Source organism: Apteryx mantelli, chromosome 35 (assembly GCF_036417845.1).
Source record: "Apteryx mantelli isolate bAptMan1 chromosome 35, bAptMan1.hap1, whole genome shotgun sequence".
Classification (NCBI taxonomy): domain Eukaryota; kingdom Metazoa; phylum Chordata; class Aves; order Apterygiformes; family Apterygidae; genus Apteryx; species Apteryx mantelli.
This window is the reverse complement of record NC_090012.1, coordinates 308,696-322,599: the sequence shown is the minus strand read 5'-3', so window position 1 is coordinate 322,599 and position 13,904 is coordinate 308,696. Positions and strand designations below refer to the sequence as shown.

General features: G+C 70.0%; 1 protein-coding gene across 1 annotated transcript; it reads left to right on the top strand.

Annotated features, from left to right (window-relative positions):
• The first annotated feature begins 2,689 nt into the window (after nucleotides 1–2,689).
• Nucleotides 2,690–11,223, top strand: EXOC3L2 (exocyst complex component 3 like 2). The gene is made up of 11 exons (XM_067314400.1): nucleotides 2,690–3,206; nucleotides 4,280–4,919; nucleotides 5,485–5,599; nucleotides 6,284–6,394; nucleotides 6,937–7,037; nucleotides 7,271–7,378; nucleotides 8,484–8,619; nucleotides 9,053–9,175; nucleotides 9,589–9,744; nucleotides 9,845–9,966; nucleotides 10,849–11,223. Exons 1-11 carry the CDS (start codon nucleotides 2,690–2,692, stop codon nucleotides 11,108–11,110), a joined length of 2,391 nt encoding a protein of 796 aa, XP_067170501.1. The 3' UTR covers nucleotides 11,111–11,223.
• The last annotated feature ends 2,681 nt before the right edge of the window (nucleotides 11,224–13,904 follow it).

Genomic DNA, 13,904 nt, shown 5'->3' with positions numbered 1-13,904 from the left:
GGGCGGGCGGGGGGACCCGGGGGCGCGCGGAGCCCAGGGCGGGGCGGGGGGGATCGGGGGGGGCATCCGGGGGCATTTGGGGTGCGGGGGGATTTAGGGGTGCAGGGGGCATTGGGGATGCCCGGGGCATTTAGGGGCGCCCAGGGGCATATAGGGGTGTAGGGGGGGCATTTGGGGTGCAGGGGGCATTTGGGGTGCGGGGGGATTAAGGGGCACCCAGGGGCATTTAGGGGTGCAATGGGCATATAGGGGTGCAGGGGACATCTGGGGTGCCGGGGGCATTGGGGTTGCAGGGGGGATTTAGGGGTGATGAGGGCATTTGGGAGCAGGCGGGCACTTAGGGGCACCCAGGGGCATTAGAGGCGCAGGGGCCATTAGAGGTGCGGGGGGCATTTGGGGTGCAAGGGGGCATTGGGGTGCAGGGGGGCATTTAGGGTGCAGGGGGCTCTGCGGTGTCGAGGAGTCCCCAGGGTGCCAGGTCCCAGGGCCAGCCGCACCTGGGACCTTGCTGGGTGGGGGGCACTGGGGGGCACTGGGAATACTGGGGGACACTGGGGGGCACTGGGGATACTGGGAACACTGGGAGCACTGGGGATACTGGGGGGCACTGGGAGCACTGGGGGGCGCCCTTTCGCCTTTGGCCTTTAAGCAGCGCGTCAGGGGCGGGGCCGTCCCCGCCTCCCCGCGGCACGTCAGCCAATCAGCGCTCTCCTGCGGCGGCCGGGCGCGGCCGCGGCTCCTTCCCATTGGCCGCGCCGAGGCATGGAGACAAGGGCCGTCCGGCCCCTCCCTGCTGGGGGCGGGGCCAGATGCGGCGCGGCGCCGCCATTGGCCGCCGCCGTGGCCAATCGGCGCCGCTCGGGGGGGGGCGTTAACCCCTGAGTGCCCGGCGAAGCGGGGGTGGGTCACGTGGGCGCGCGGGGCAGGGAGCCACGTGGGGCCCTGGGGACACGCGGGGACACGTGTGAGCATGGGGACACGACAGGGACACGGGGGACGCGGAGCCGTGCAGGGACAGGGGCAAACACCAGGGTACACGCGTGGGCCCGGGACACGGAGGGGACACGCGTGTGCACACGCCTGCACCCGCTGCAGCATGCACGTGCATGCACGAGCGCCTGCACACACGCGTGTGCATGCACAAGTGTGTGCGACCCACGGTGCACACGCATGTGCTGGGTCCTGGGTACACGTGTGTTGCACCGTCCCGGCGTGGGGGAGTCCTGGGTGCTTGTGCCAGGCCGTGTTGAGGGTCCTGTCCCCATGTCATCCTGGGGGGTCCCGTCCCCATCCACGTCCCCGTGCTGGTGGTGGCCATCCAGACTCCGGTGGTGGTGGTGGCAGCAGTGTCCCCCCCCCCCTTGTCCCCCCCGCCCCGTGGTGACGGCGCAGCGGAACCGGGGCTGACCCTGCCCCGGGTGGGAGGCCGCGGCGCGGGGAGGCGCTTCCTCAGGAAACCCCCCGGCCGGCCACCGCCACCACCGCCACCGCCGCCACCGCTGCCGTCCCGCTGCCACCCCGCTGCCACCGCACGCTGCCACGGTAAGGCCCCCGCGGGGCCCCGGCGTCCGGGCGCGCCACCCGCCCACCCTCGCCAACCATCCCCCGGGATGGGACCCCTGGCACCCCGGCCAGCCACCTCCCCCGGGATGGGACCAGGCGTCCGGGTGCCCCATCCAGCCACCTCCTCCGGGATGGGACCCAGGCGTCCGGGCTGCCCTATAGACCCCAAACCTCTTGCCAGCCTGGGGGGACCCAGGCGTCCGGGTGCCACCTCCATGCCGCTGCCCCGGGGGGACCAGAGCCGTTTCCTTCCCGGCCCGGTGGCGATTTCCTTGCGGCTCTTACGTCTGCCCGGAGCCCGGGCCGGAGCGCCCGGACGCCTGGGTCCCCCCTGCCCCGGGGCCTCAGTTTCCCCCAGCGCTGCGAGCACCCGCACAGGACGCACACTCCCAAGGGGTTTGCACGCCTGCCGGGCGTGCACGGAGAGGTGTGCATGCTCTCGGGGGGGGGGGGGGTTGCACGCTCGCAGGGAGGTTGCCTGTTCACAAGGGGACTTGCATGGCCGTGGGGTGTGCACGGTGGGGTGTGCATGGTCCCGGGGGTTTGCACGGTCACGGGTTGTGCGTGGAGCGGTGCGCACACTCCCGAGGGGTTGTGCACACTCCCAAGGGGTTTTGCACGCTCAGAAGGGGGTTTGCATGCTCCCTACGTGCGCACGGTGGGGTTTGCACACTCCAGGGGGTGTGCAGGGAGAGGTGTGCACGCTCCCAAGGAGTTTTGCACCCTCCCAAGGGGGTTTTGCATGCTCCCAAGGAGTTTTGCACACTCACAAGGGGTTTGCATGCTCCCAGGACGTGCATGGAGAGGTGTGCACGCTCCCAAGGAGTTTTGCACCCTCCCAAGGGGGTTTTGCATGCTCCCAAGGAGTTTTGCACACTCACAAGGAGTTTGCATGCTCACAAGGTGTTTGCATGCTCCCGGGATGTGCATGGAGAGTTGTGCACGCTCCCAAGGGGTTTTGCACACTCACAAGGGGTTTTGCACCCTCCCAAGGAGTTTTGCACCCTCCCAAGGGGTTTTGCACCCTCCCAAGGGGGTTTTGCACGCTCCCAAGGGGGTTTGCACCCTCCCAAGGGGTGCACGTGCTCCCGGTGGGCGCCCTGACGGCGCGGCCACCCCGCAGGCCATGCCTCTGCTGAAGAAAGCGTCCAAGGAGGAGGAGGAGGAGAGCGGCGCCGGCGACCCCTTCGCCTCCAGCCCCGAGAGCCGCTACCGGCGTCGGGCCACGCTGGAGCGGCTGGTGGGGTTGGCGCCCTTCGGCCGGGCCCGGCGCCCGGCGGGGGCCAAGGCCGGCGGGGACGGCACGGAGGGCGGGCGGGCGCGGGGGCTGCGGCGGCGCTCCGAGGACGCGGGGCTGCTGCGGCGGCTGCCCGGGCGGCGCGGAGGCGGCGCGGAGGCGACGGCAGCGGCGGCGGCGGCGGTGGCGGGGGGCGAGCGGCCGGCGGGCAAGCGGGGTCCCCTGCTGCGCCTGGCGCTGGGCTCCCGTCCCTGGCGCTCCTCGCTGGCCGAGCGCCCCGGCGGCTCCCAGCCCCACGGCAGTGGCGGCGGCGGCGATGGGGACGGTGGGGACGGAGGAGACGGGGACGGCGGAGACGGGGGGCGGCGGCAGGAGGGACGCGGCAGGGCCGGGGAGCCGCTGTCGGGTGAGCAGGGACGGGGGGACATGGAGGGACACGGGGGGACACGGGACGTGGGGACGTGGGGACATGGGGACGTGGGGACATGGGGACATGGGGACATGGGGATGGAGGACACGGGTCATGGCATGGGGACATGGGGATGGTTGACATGGGGATGGAGAACATGGGGATGGGGGACATGGGGACACAGGAGCGTGGGGATGGGGGACATGGAGACGTGGGGACATGGGGATGGAGGACATGGGTCATGGGGGCATGGGACATGGGGAGATGGGGACATGCAGATGGTTGACATGGGGATGGGGGACATGGGTCATGGGGGATATGGGACATGGGGACATGGGGAGATGGAGGACATGGGGATGGGAGACATGGAGATGTGAGGATGGGGGACATAGGGACATGGGGACGTGGGACATGGGGACATGGGGATGGTTGACATGGGGATGGGGGACATGGGTCATGGGGGATATGGGACATGGGGACATGGGAACGGGGGACATGGGGAGATGGAGGACATGGGAACATGGGAATATGGGAACATGGGGACATGGAGACGGAGGACATGGGGATGGGGGACATGGGGATGTGAGGATGGGGGACATGGGGACATGGGACATGGGGAGATGGAGGACATGGGGATGGGGATGGAGGACATGGGAACATGGGGACATGGAGGACATGGGACATGGGGACATGGAGGACGTGGGACATGGGGACATGGGGACATGGAGACATGGAGGACATGGGACATGGGGATGGGGAGCATAGGACATGGGAACATAGAGACATGGGGATGGGGGTCATGGGACATGGGGATGGGGGACATGGGGACGTGAGGACATGGAGATGGGGACCATGGGGGGCCATGGGTGGCCACGGGGACACATAGGTGGGAGAACCACGGGGACGTGGGAGGACGCAGCAGGTCAACGGCGACAGGCACCGTGGGACCCGGGGACACCAGACGAGGGCGGCGCGGGGGCCACATTGGGGCAGCGACCCCCCCACCCCACCCCCCATGCCTCGAAGCACCCCTAGGTGCCACCAAGCAACCTTGGGCGCCTCCACGCTAGTGCTGGAGATCCTGGAGCTGATCCAGCGGCGGGAGCTGGTGGCGGCCGACGAGCAGATCATCGCGCTGGAAGCCGAGTGCGCCGGCCCGGCGGCGGCGGCGGCGAGGGGTGACGGTGGTGATGGTGGCAGCGGGGGACGCCAGGCGCGGGACGTGGCCCTGCTCTACGAGGCGCTGCTGGCCCAGCTGTGGGCGGTGGTGGCCGAGGCGGTGCCCGCCGGCCGCCCCTACCCGCCGCTGCGCGGGGCCGTGCGGGTGCTGCAGCAGGAGGAGGAGGCCGAACGCCGCCGCCACCACGACCGCCCGCCGCCCGCCCCGGCTTGTCCCCGCGGCCACCTCCGCCGCCGCTGGCAGGAAGCCGTGGGACGGGCGGCCGGCGAGCGCCTGGCCGCCGTGGCTTCGGGGACGCCGGGCACCTTGCCGGCTCGCCTGACCGCCCTGGGCGCCCGCCTGGCGGGGGACATGGGGACCGTGCGGCGGCACGTGGCGCCCGCCTACCCGGGGGACTTCGGCGCCCTGGCCGTCTACGCCCGCGCCTACCACCGGGCGCTGGCCCAGCAGCTGGCCGCCCTGACCCACCGGCCCCTGCCCACCCCGGACCTCTACGCCCTGCTCGACTGGCACGCCAACGGCTACCCCAGGTGAGGGCACGGCCCCCCCCCGATGCACGGTGGCACCTGGGTGGCATCCCTCTGCTGCATGGTGGCATCTCTCGGCTGCATGGTGGTGCCTTCTGCTGCCTGGTGGCATCCCCATGGCACCGCCCTGCTGCATGGTGGCACCCCGTGATGTCCTTCTGCTGCATGGTGGTGCTGGGAGACATCCCCCTGCTGCATGGTGGCATCCCCCCGGCATCACCCTGCTGCATGGTGGCACCCCATGATGTCCTTCTGCTGCATGGTGGTGCTGGGAGACATCCTCCTGCTGCATGGTGGCATCCCCCCGGCATCACCCTGCTGCATGGTGGCACCCCGTGATGTCCTTCTGCCGCATGGTGGTGCTGGGAGACATCCTCCTGCTGCATGGTGGCATCCCCATGGCACTGCCCTGCTGCATGGTGGCACCTGGTGACATCCCCTTCTTCATGGTGGCATCCCACGGCACCCCTGGGCACCCCCTGTCACCCAGTGCCACCCCTTGGCACCCCCTGTCCCAGCCGGTGCCCCGCGGTGCCCCCGGCGGGCGCTGATGGGCGCGTGCCCGCAGGGAGGTGCTGGGGGACCCCGAGGTGGGGGCCCTGCTGCAGGCGCAGGACCTGGGGCCCCTCCTGGACCCCGAGACCCAGCGGGGCCTCGAGAGCTCCTGCATCGCCGCCGTGAAGGTGGGCACCACGCCGCCACCGGCACCGGCACCGGGGCACAATGGGGACGGGATGGGCACCGGGATGGGCACTGGGATGGGGGCACGATGGGACTGGGATGTGCACCAGGATGGGCACTGGGACGGGGACATGATGGGACTGGGATGGGCACTGGGATGGGGGCACGATGAGGACAGGATGGACACCAGGATGGGCACTGGGATGGGGGCATGATGGAACTGGGATGAACACTGGGATGGGCACTGGGACGGGGACATGATGGGACTGGGATGGGCACTGGGATGGGGGCACGATGAGGACAGGATGGACACCAGGATGGGCACTGGGATGGGGGCATGATGGAACTGGGATGAACACTGGGATGGGCACTGGGATGGGGGCATGATGGGACCAGGATGGACACTGGGACGGGCACTGGGACAGGCACTGGGATGGGGGCATGATGGGACCAGGATGGGCACTGGGATGGAGACCTGGATGGGCACTGGGATCGGGACCAGGACAGGCGCTGGGATGGGGGCATGATAGGACCAGGATGGGCACGTGATGGGCCCTGGACCCTGAGACACGCATGTGACAGGTGGGCACGTGGAGAGCATGGGGACGAGCCTGTGGTGGGCATGGGGATGGGCACCACGGTGGGCATGGGGACGGGCACCGTGACTGGTGTCGTGTCCCCCCCAGGCGAAGGTGGAGGTGGCCATGACGCAGGAGCTGCAGCTCAGCGAGGACACGTGGGCCGAGGAGGCCACCAGCGACGAGCTCGAGGAGGGCCTGGCCACCCGCGTCATCGGGGTACGGCCGCGCTGGGCACCGCGTCGGGGGCCACCCCTGGGCACCCGCCCTGCTGTCCCCGTCCCCTGGGGACACAGCGCCCCACGGCGCTGCCCTTCTCTTGGACCCCCGAGGAGATGTCCTGGATCCCCCCTTTGGGGAGTTCGGGGTGGCTGGATGCTCTGGGGTGATGCCAGGGTGGCCCAGGGGATCCCAGGGTGGCCCATGGGGATGCCATGGTGGCCAGGTGGCCCATGGGGATGCCAGGGTGGCCAGGTGCCCCATAGGGATGCCATGGTGGCCAGGTGCCCCATGGGGATGCCAGGGTGCCCCATAGGGATGCTGCGGTGGCTGGGTACCTTGGGGTGATGCCAGGTGGTGACCAGGTGCCCCATAGGGATGCTGGGGTGGCCCATGGGGATGCCGTGGTGGCCAGGTGCCCCATGGGGATGCCAGAATGGTCAGGTACCTCGAGGTGATGCTGGGTGGTGGCTGGGCATCCCATGGGACGCCGGTTGGTGGCCGTCCCCCCCTCGGCACTGAGCCGCGCCGGGACCCCCCAGCTGCTGCGGGCGCACGTGGAGCGGGCACCCCAGATCACCCCCGAGTTCGGCATGGAGATGGCACACGGCCTGCTGGGCGTGCTGGTGGCCTTCCTGCACAGGTGGGCACGGGGACGCGCTGGGGACGTGGGTGGTGGCACGGGGTGGCTGGGGGGGGGGGTTGGGGACACGGCGGGGGCGCGGGAAGGCATGAGATGGGCAAGCGTCCGGTGGGCATGGGGATGCTGGAAGGACACCGGAGGGACACGGTGGTCCTGGGGTGGGTGGGGGGGACGTGGGTTGGGGGGGGACACAGGGGGGGACGTGGGGCTGAGCCGTGCCTGGCGCCCCGCAGTTTCCAGCGCAAAGTGGAACGGTTCCTGGAGGCTCCCGGCGATGCCACCCCCATGGACGGTGCCACCGGCAGGGCCATCGCCCTGGTCAACTGCTGTCCCCCGTTCAGGTGAGGGCATGGTGGCCAGGTGCCCCATAGGGATGCCGTGGTGGCCAGGTGCCCCATGGGGATGCCAGGGTGCCCCATAGGGATGTCGTGGTGGCCAGGTGCCCCATGGGGATGCCAGGTGCCCCATGGGGATGCCATGGTGGCCAGGTGCCCCATGGGGATGCCAGGTGCCCCATGGGGATGCCGTGGTGGCCAGGTGCCCCATGGGGATGCCAGGTGCCCCATGGGGATGCCGTGGTGGCCAGGTGCCCCATGGGGATGTCGTGGTGGCCAGGTGCCCCATGGGGATACCAGGGTGCCGCATGGGGATGCCGTGGTGGCCGGGTGCCCCATGGGGATGTCAGGGTGCCCCACGGGGATGCCATGGTGACCGGGTGCCCCATGGGGATGCCATGGTGGCCGGGTGCCCCACGGGGATGCCGTGGTGGCCGGGTGCCCCATGGGGATGTCAGGGTGCCCCACGGGGATGCCATGGTGACCGGGTGCCCCATGGGGATGCCATGGTGGCCGGGTGCCCCACGGGGATGCCGTGGTGGCCGGGTGCCCCATGGGGATGTCAGGGTGCCCCATGGGGATGCCGTGGTGGCCGGGTGCCCCATGGGGATGTCAGGGTGCCCCATAGCGATGTCATGGTGACCCATGGGGATGCCAGGTGCCCCATGGGGATGCCGTGGTGACCAGGTGCCCCATGGGGATGCCAGGGTGCTCCCTGGGGATGCCGTGGTGGCCAGATGCCCCATGGGGATGCCAGGGTGCTCCCTGGGGATGCCATGGTGGCCAGGTGCCCCATGGAGATGCCAGGTGCCCCATGGGGATGCTGCGGTGACTGGGTGCCCCATGGGGATGTCGTGGTGGCCAGGTGCCCATTGGGGATGCCAGGGTGACCCATAGGGATGCCGTGGTGGCCAGGTGCCCCATGGGGATGCTAGGGTGCCCCATAGGGATGCTGTGGTGGCCAGGTGCCCCATGGGGATGCCAGGTGCCCCATAGGGATGCTGCGGTGGCCGGGTGCCCCATGGGGATGCCAGGGTGCCCCATAGGGATGCCGCGGTGGCTGGGCACCTCGTCCCCCCCGCCGCCCCGCGCCCACCGCCGCCGTCCCCAGGGCCTTCGTGGAGCGCCTGGCGCAGTTCGGGCACACCGAGAGCGAGGAGCTGCGGCGGCAGGCCCACGCCACCCTGGACAAGGTGGCCCGGCTCTGCAACCACGTCCTCACCCAGCGCCTCTTCGAGGACCTCAAGGTGCCGGGGTGGGCAGGGGGCCGGGGTGGGTGCCGGGCTCCGATGGGGACGTGCCCGGCAATGTCCCGGGGCAGGGCACAGGGACAGGGCTGTCACCGTGCCCATCCTCACCTGGGGGCCAAGCATGGGTGATGCTCAGCGGTGGCCTGGGATGGTGCCCATGGGTGTCCCGGGGATGGTGCCCATGGATGCCCTGGAGCCGGTGCCCATGGATGCCCCAGGATGGTTCCCATGGGTGCCCCAGGTCCAGTGTCCATGGGTGCCCTGGGATGGTGCCCATGGGTGCATCAGAGATGGAGCCCATGGGTGCCCCAGGGTGGATGTCCATCAGTGTCCTGGAGCTGGTGCCCATGGGTGCTCTGGGCTTGGTGCCCATGGGTGCCATGGGTCCGGTGCCCATGGGTGCTGAGCCTCGCCCCCCCCCGCCCCGCAGCCCTACTTCCACAAGCTGATGAAGCGCAAGTGGCTGACGAGCTCGGAGGCCTTCGACAACATCGTGCTGCTCATCACCAGCTTCGCCCAGAAGCTGCGCCCGCTGCGTCCCGAGCCCTACCAGGTGGGGCCGGGTGCGGGGGGCACCCGGCGTGGGCACAGGGTGCAACCGGTGCATGCACAGGATGCAACCACCATGTGCACGGGGTGCAACCAGTGCATGCATGGGGTGCAACCACCATGTGCACGGGGTGCAACCGGTGCATGCACAGGATGCAACCACCACGTGCACGGGGTGCAACCGGCGCCTGCATGGGGTGCAACTGGTGCATGCACAGGATGCAACCACCATGTGTGCGGGGTGCAACCAGTGCGTGCATGGGGTGCAACCGGTGCATGCATGGGGTGCAACCACCACTTGCATGGGGTGCAACCGGCGCCTGCATGGGGTGCAACCGGTGCATGCATGGGGTGCAACCAGTGCATGCACAGGATGCAACCACCACCCCTCCTTTCCCCGCCACCCTGTGCACCCAGGTGCTGGTGAACGAGGTGCACCGGCGGGTGCTCATCGAGTACGTGCGCCCGCTGCTGCAAGCCCGCCTGGTGTGCACCTCGGCCAAGATGCGGGCCCGCGTGGCCGCCCGCCTGGGCGACGAGGCCCGCCAGCTCCGCGAGCTCTTCGGGCGCCTGGTGAGCTCGCGGGCGGTGACGGCGGCGGTGCCACCGGGCGCTGGTGGGGGGGGGGGTCGGGGCCACCGGGACCCGGCGCTGAGCCCCGCTGCGCCCGCAGGACTCGGCGTCGCCCTGGCTGGACTCGGCGGTGCCGCGGCTGCGGGAGCTGCTGGTGCTCGAGGACACGCCGTCGCTGCAGATGGAGGTGGCCGTGCTGGTGCGCGACTTCCCCGACGTGCGGTGAGCGCTGGCGATGGCAGGGGACGGCACCCAGGGGTGGTGGGGACGGGGGGGGGGACCCGGGCTGTGGCAGGTGCTTGGGGACTACAGCAGGGTGGCACGGCCAAGGAGGACGTGGTGACCCCCAATGGGGACCGGAGCGGGGTGGCATGGCCAGGGAGGACATCATGACCCCAGTGGGGACCGGAGGAGGGTGGCACAGCCGGGGAGGACATTGTGTCCCCAATGGGGACCGGATCAGGGTGGCACAGCCAGGGAGGACATTGTGTCACCAATGGGGACTGCAGTGGGGTGGCCTGGCCAGGCGGCACATCATGTCCCCTAATGGGGACCAGCCAGGCAGGACATCATGACCCCAGTGGGGACCAGAGCGGGCAGGACCCCATGTCCCCATAGGGACTGGGGCAGGACACTGTGTCCCCAATGGGGACTGGAGCAGGGTGGCATGGTCAGGCGGGACCCCAAGTCCCCATAGGGACCAGGGCAGGACCCCGTGTCCCCAGTGGGACCTGCGGCACGGTGGCACGGCCAGGCAGGACGCCGCAGTCCCACAGGGACCGTCCCCGTGGCTGACCTTCCCGGCAGCCACCACCCCCCATTCCCGGTCCTTCCTGGCCGCCCGCCGGGAAGCGCCTGGGCCGGCGGCCACCACCGCCCCGAGCCAACTCCCGTCCCCGTGCCGGGGTCACCCGCGGCCACCCGCACTGCCGCTGTCCCGCGTGTCCCCCCCATCCCGGCCGGTGGCATGCGGTGGCCCGGCAGGACACCACCGATTCCCGGGCACGGGGCCAATTTCCGCCGTGGCGGCGGGAGCTTTAAATAACCGCCGCGCCGGTGGCCGGGACGGTGGCCCGTCCCCACGAGCGTCCCCGCGGGCGGCAGGAGGAAGCACGTGGCGGCGGTGCTGGACGTGCGAGGGCTGCGGAGCCAGGCGGCGCGCCAGGATATCCTGGCCGTGGTGAAGGACCTGGAGCAGGGCGAGGGCGAGCCGGCGCCGCCGCGCGAGCGCGCCTTCTTCTCCGAGATCGCCGTCACCCGCGAGGTGCGCTGCCTGCCCTTCAACCTGCAGCGCCTGGCGCGCCTCTCCCGCCTCCGCCTGCGGCGCCCGCACCTCGCCGAGCGGCGCGCCCAGGCCCGTCTCTGAGCGCCGCCGGAGCGGTGCAGCGCCGTGCGCCGGGGCTGGGTGCAGCGCTGTGCACCGGGGCTGGGTGCATGCATTGCACCACGGCTGGGTGCATTGCCTTGCACCGGAGCTGGGTGCATGCATTGCACCAGAGCTGGGTGCATTGCCTTGCATGAGAACTGGGTGCATGCATTGCACCTGGGCTGCATGCATCGCCTTGCACCACAGTTGGGTGCATGCATTGCACCGGGGCTGGGTGCATCGCCTTGCACCGGAACTGGGTGCATGCATTGCACCAGAGCTGGGTGCATTGCCTTGCACGAGAACTGGGTGCATGCATTGTACCACGGCTGGGTGCATCACCTTGCATGAGAACTGGGTGCATGCATTGCACCAGAGTTGGGTGCATCGCCTTGCACCACAGTTGGGTGCATGCATTGCACCGGGGCTGCGTGCATCGCCTTGCACCACAGCTGGGTGCATGCATTGCACCAGAGCTGGGTGCATTGCCTTGCATGAGAGCTGGGTGCATGTATTGCACCTGGGCTGCATGCATCGCCTTGCAGCACAGTTGGGTGCATGCATTGCACCGGGGCTGCGTGCATCGCCTTGCACCACAGCTGGGTGCATCGCCTTGCACCACGGCTGGGTGCATCGCCTTGCACGAGGGCTGGGTGCATGCGTCACCCCATGGCCGGGTGCATCACCTCACCCCAAGGCTGGGTGCTTGTGTCACCCCAGAGCCAGGTGCATGCGTCACCCCAGAGCCGGGTGCGTCGCCCCGTCCCAGCCCAGCCCGCCTCTGCCCCGGGGCCGGGGGGGGGCGCGTGGAGCCCCCGAAACTGTGTATAATGTGGAATAAACGCTGTAATTTAACGCCAGCCCGTGTCCGGGTGCAGTGCTGTCCCTGGGGGTCCGCGTGAGGGTCCCCACCGGGGCTGGGGACACGGGGCCGTTCCCATGCACAGGGATGGGGACACAGAGCCGTCCCCGTGCACAGGGATGGGGACATGTGCAACACCATGCACAGGACTGGGGACATGGAACCGTCCCCGTGCACACGACTGGGACACGGGGCCGTCCCTGTGCACAGGGATGGGGACACAGAACCGTCCCTGTGCACATGGCTGGGGACATGGAGCCGTCCCCATGCACACGGCTGGGGATACGTGTGACACCGTGCACACGGCTGGGGACACGTGCGACGCCGTGCGAGGCCTGGGCCACCCGTGTGCCGGGCGCTCCGGGGTGGGGGGGGGGGGGGGGGAGGAAGGAAATCTCTGCGTGTCACTCGCTGCCGAAGCCGGGAAGCCACCGCGGGGGGGGGGGAGCCGCGGCCGGCGCTTCCCGCACGGACATCCCTGGGGTCCGCGGGAATGTGCAGCGCCGTGCACTGCGGGGCACAGCGGCCACCCGGCCCGGCTCCGTGGGGGGACACCGGTGGGGGACCCCGGTGTGGGTCGGGGTCGGCTCGGCTCCATGGGGGCCGGTGGCCGGAGCAGGGCCGGAGGGGGGGGGGGATGGGAAGCCCAGGGCTCCGGGACACCCTGGCCCGGCTCCATCCCGCCCCACCCGGAGCTGGCGCGGGCTCCGGCTGGGCTGAGTCGGCCGGATCCGGAGCCCCACGGGACGCAGTGTCCGGGCCCGCGGCTCGGTTTGGGGGGGGGGGAGGGATGGTGGCCCCCGTGGCCCCGGCGCCCCTTCGGCCACCCACTGCTGCCACGAGAGTGTCGGGGCTCAGCGGGGCCGTGCCAGGGATGGGGGAGCCACGGGGATGGGGATGGGATAGCCATGGGGATGGGGATGGGAAAGCCATGGGGATGGGATGGGAAAGCCGTGGAGATGGGATGGGATAACCATGGGGACAGGATGGGATAGCCATGGGGATGGGAGAGTCATGGGAATGGGATGGGATAGCTGTGGGGATGGGGATGGGATAGCAATGGGGATGGGACGGGATAGCCATGGGGATGGGATGGGAAAGCCATGGGGATGGGAGAGTCATGGGGATGGGATAGCCGTGGGGATGGGGATGGGATAGCAATGGGGATGGGATGGGATAGCCATGGGAATGGGATAGCCATGGGGATGGGTTGGGACAGGATAGCCATGGGGATGGGATGGGAAAGCCATGGGGATGGGATAGCCATGGGAATGGGATGGGATAGCCATGGGGATGGGATAGCCATGGGGATGGGACAGGATAGCCATGGGGATGGGATAGCCATGGGAATGGGATGGGATAGCCATGGGGATGGGATAGCCATGGGGATGGGACAGGATAGCCATGGGGAAGGGATGGGATAGCCATGGGGATGGGATAGCCATGGGGATGGGTTGGGACAGGATAGCCATGGGGAAGGGATGGGATAGCCACGGGGACGGAATAGCCATGGGGATGGGTTGGGACAGGATAGCCGCGGTGACGAGGACGTGATGCATCTCCGCGTCCCCCCCTTTCGCGGCTCGGCCCCCCCTGGGCCCGCGGGCGCCGCGGCAAAAATAGGCGAGTGCCGGATCCGGCCAGGAAGGAGCAAGCGCTAAAAATACGCGGCCCCGGCACGGCCCCGGCAGCAGCGGGGCCAGGGCCACCGTCCCCCCCTCGCCGGTGCCGTGGGAAGGGGCCGGGCAGAGCCGGTGGCGGCGGCGGCGGGCGGAAACGCCAGCGCCGTGCCGGGGGTCGGGGCGGCGATGGTTATCTGCGGGAAGGGCAGGAAAAGCCGGAGCGGAGCTGCATTTCCGCCAAAACAAGCGGCAGCAGCGGCGGCAGCGCCCCGGCTCGCCGGGGGGGCCGGGCACGGGAATATAGGGATGG

What these genes read in the sequence shown, in the direction of transcription:
- EXOC3L2 (XM_067314400.1), top strand. Translation starts at nt 2,690, where the DNA reads ATGCCTCTGCTGAAGAAAGCGTCCAAGGAGGAGGAGGAGGAGAGCGGC. An exon ending in CACGCCAACGGCTACCCCAG is followed by an intron (nt 4,920 to 5,484) that starts GTGAGGGCACGG and finishes GCGTGCCCGCAG; the next exon opens with GGAGGTGCTGGGGGACCCCG. An exon ending in CCTGCATCGCCGCCGTGAAG is followed by an intron (nt 5,600 to 6,283) that starts GTGGGCACCACG and finishes TGTCCCCCCCAG; the next exon opens with GCGAAGGTGGAGGTGGCCAT.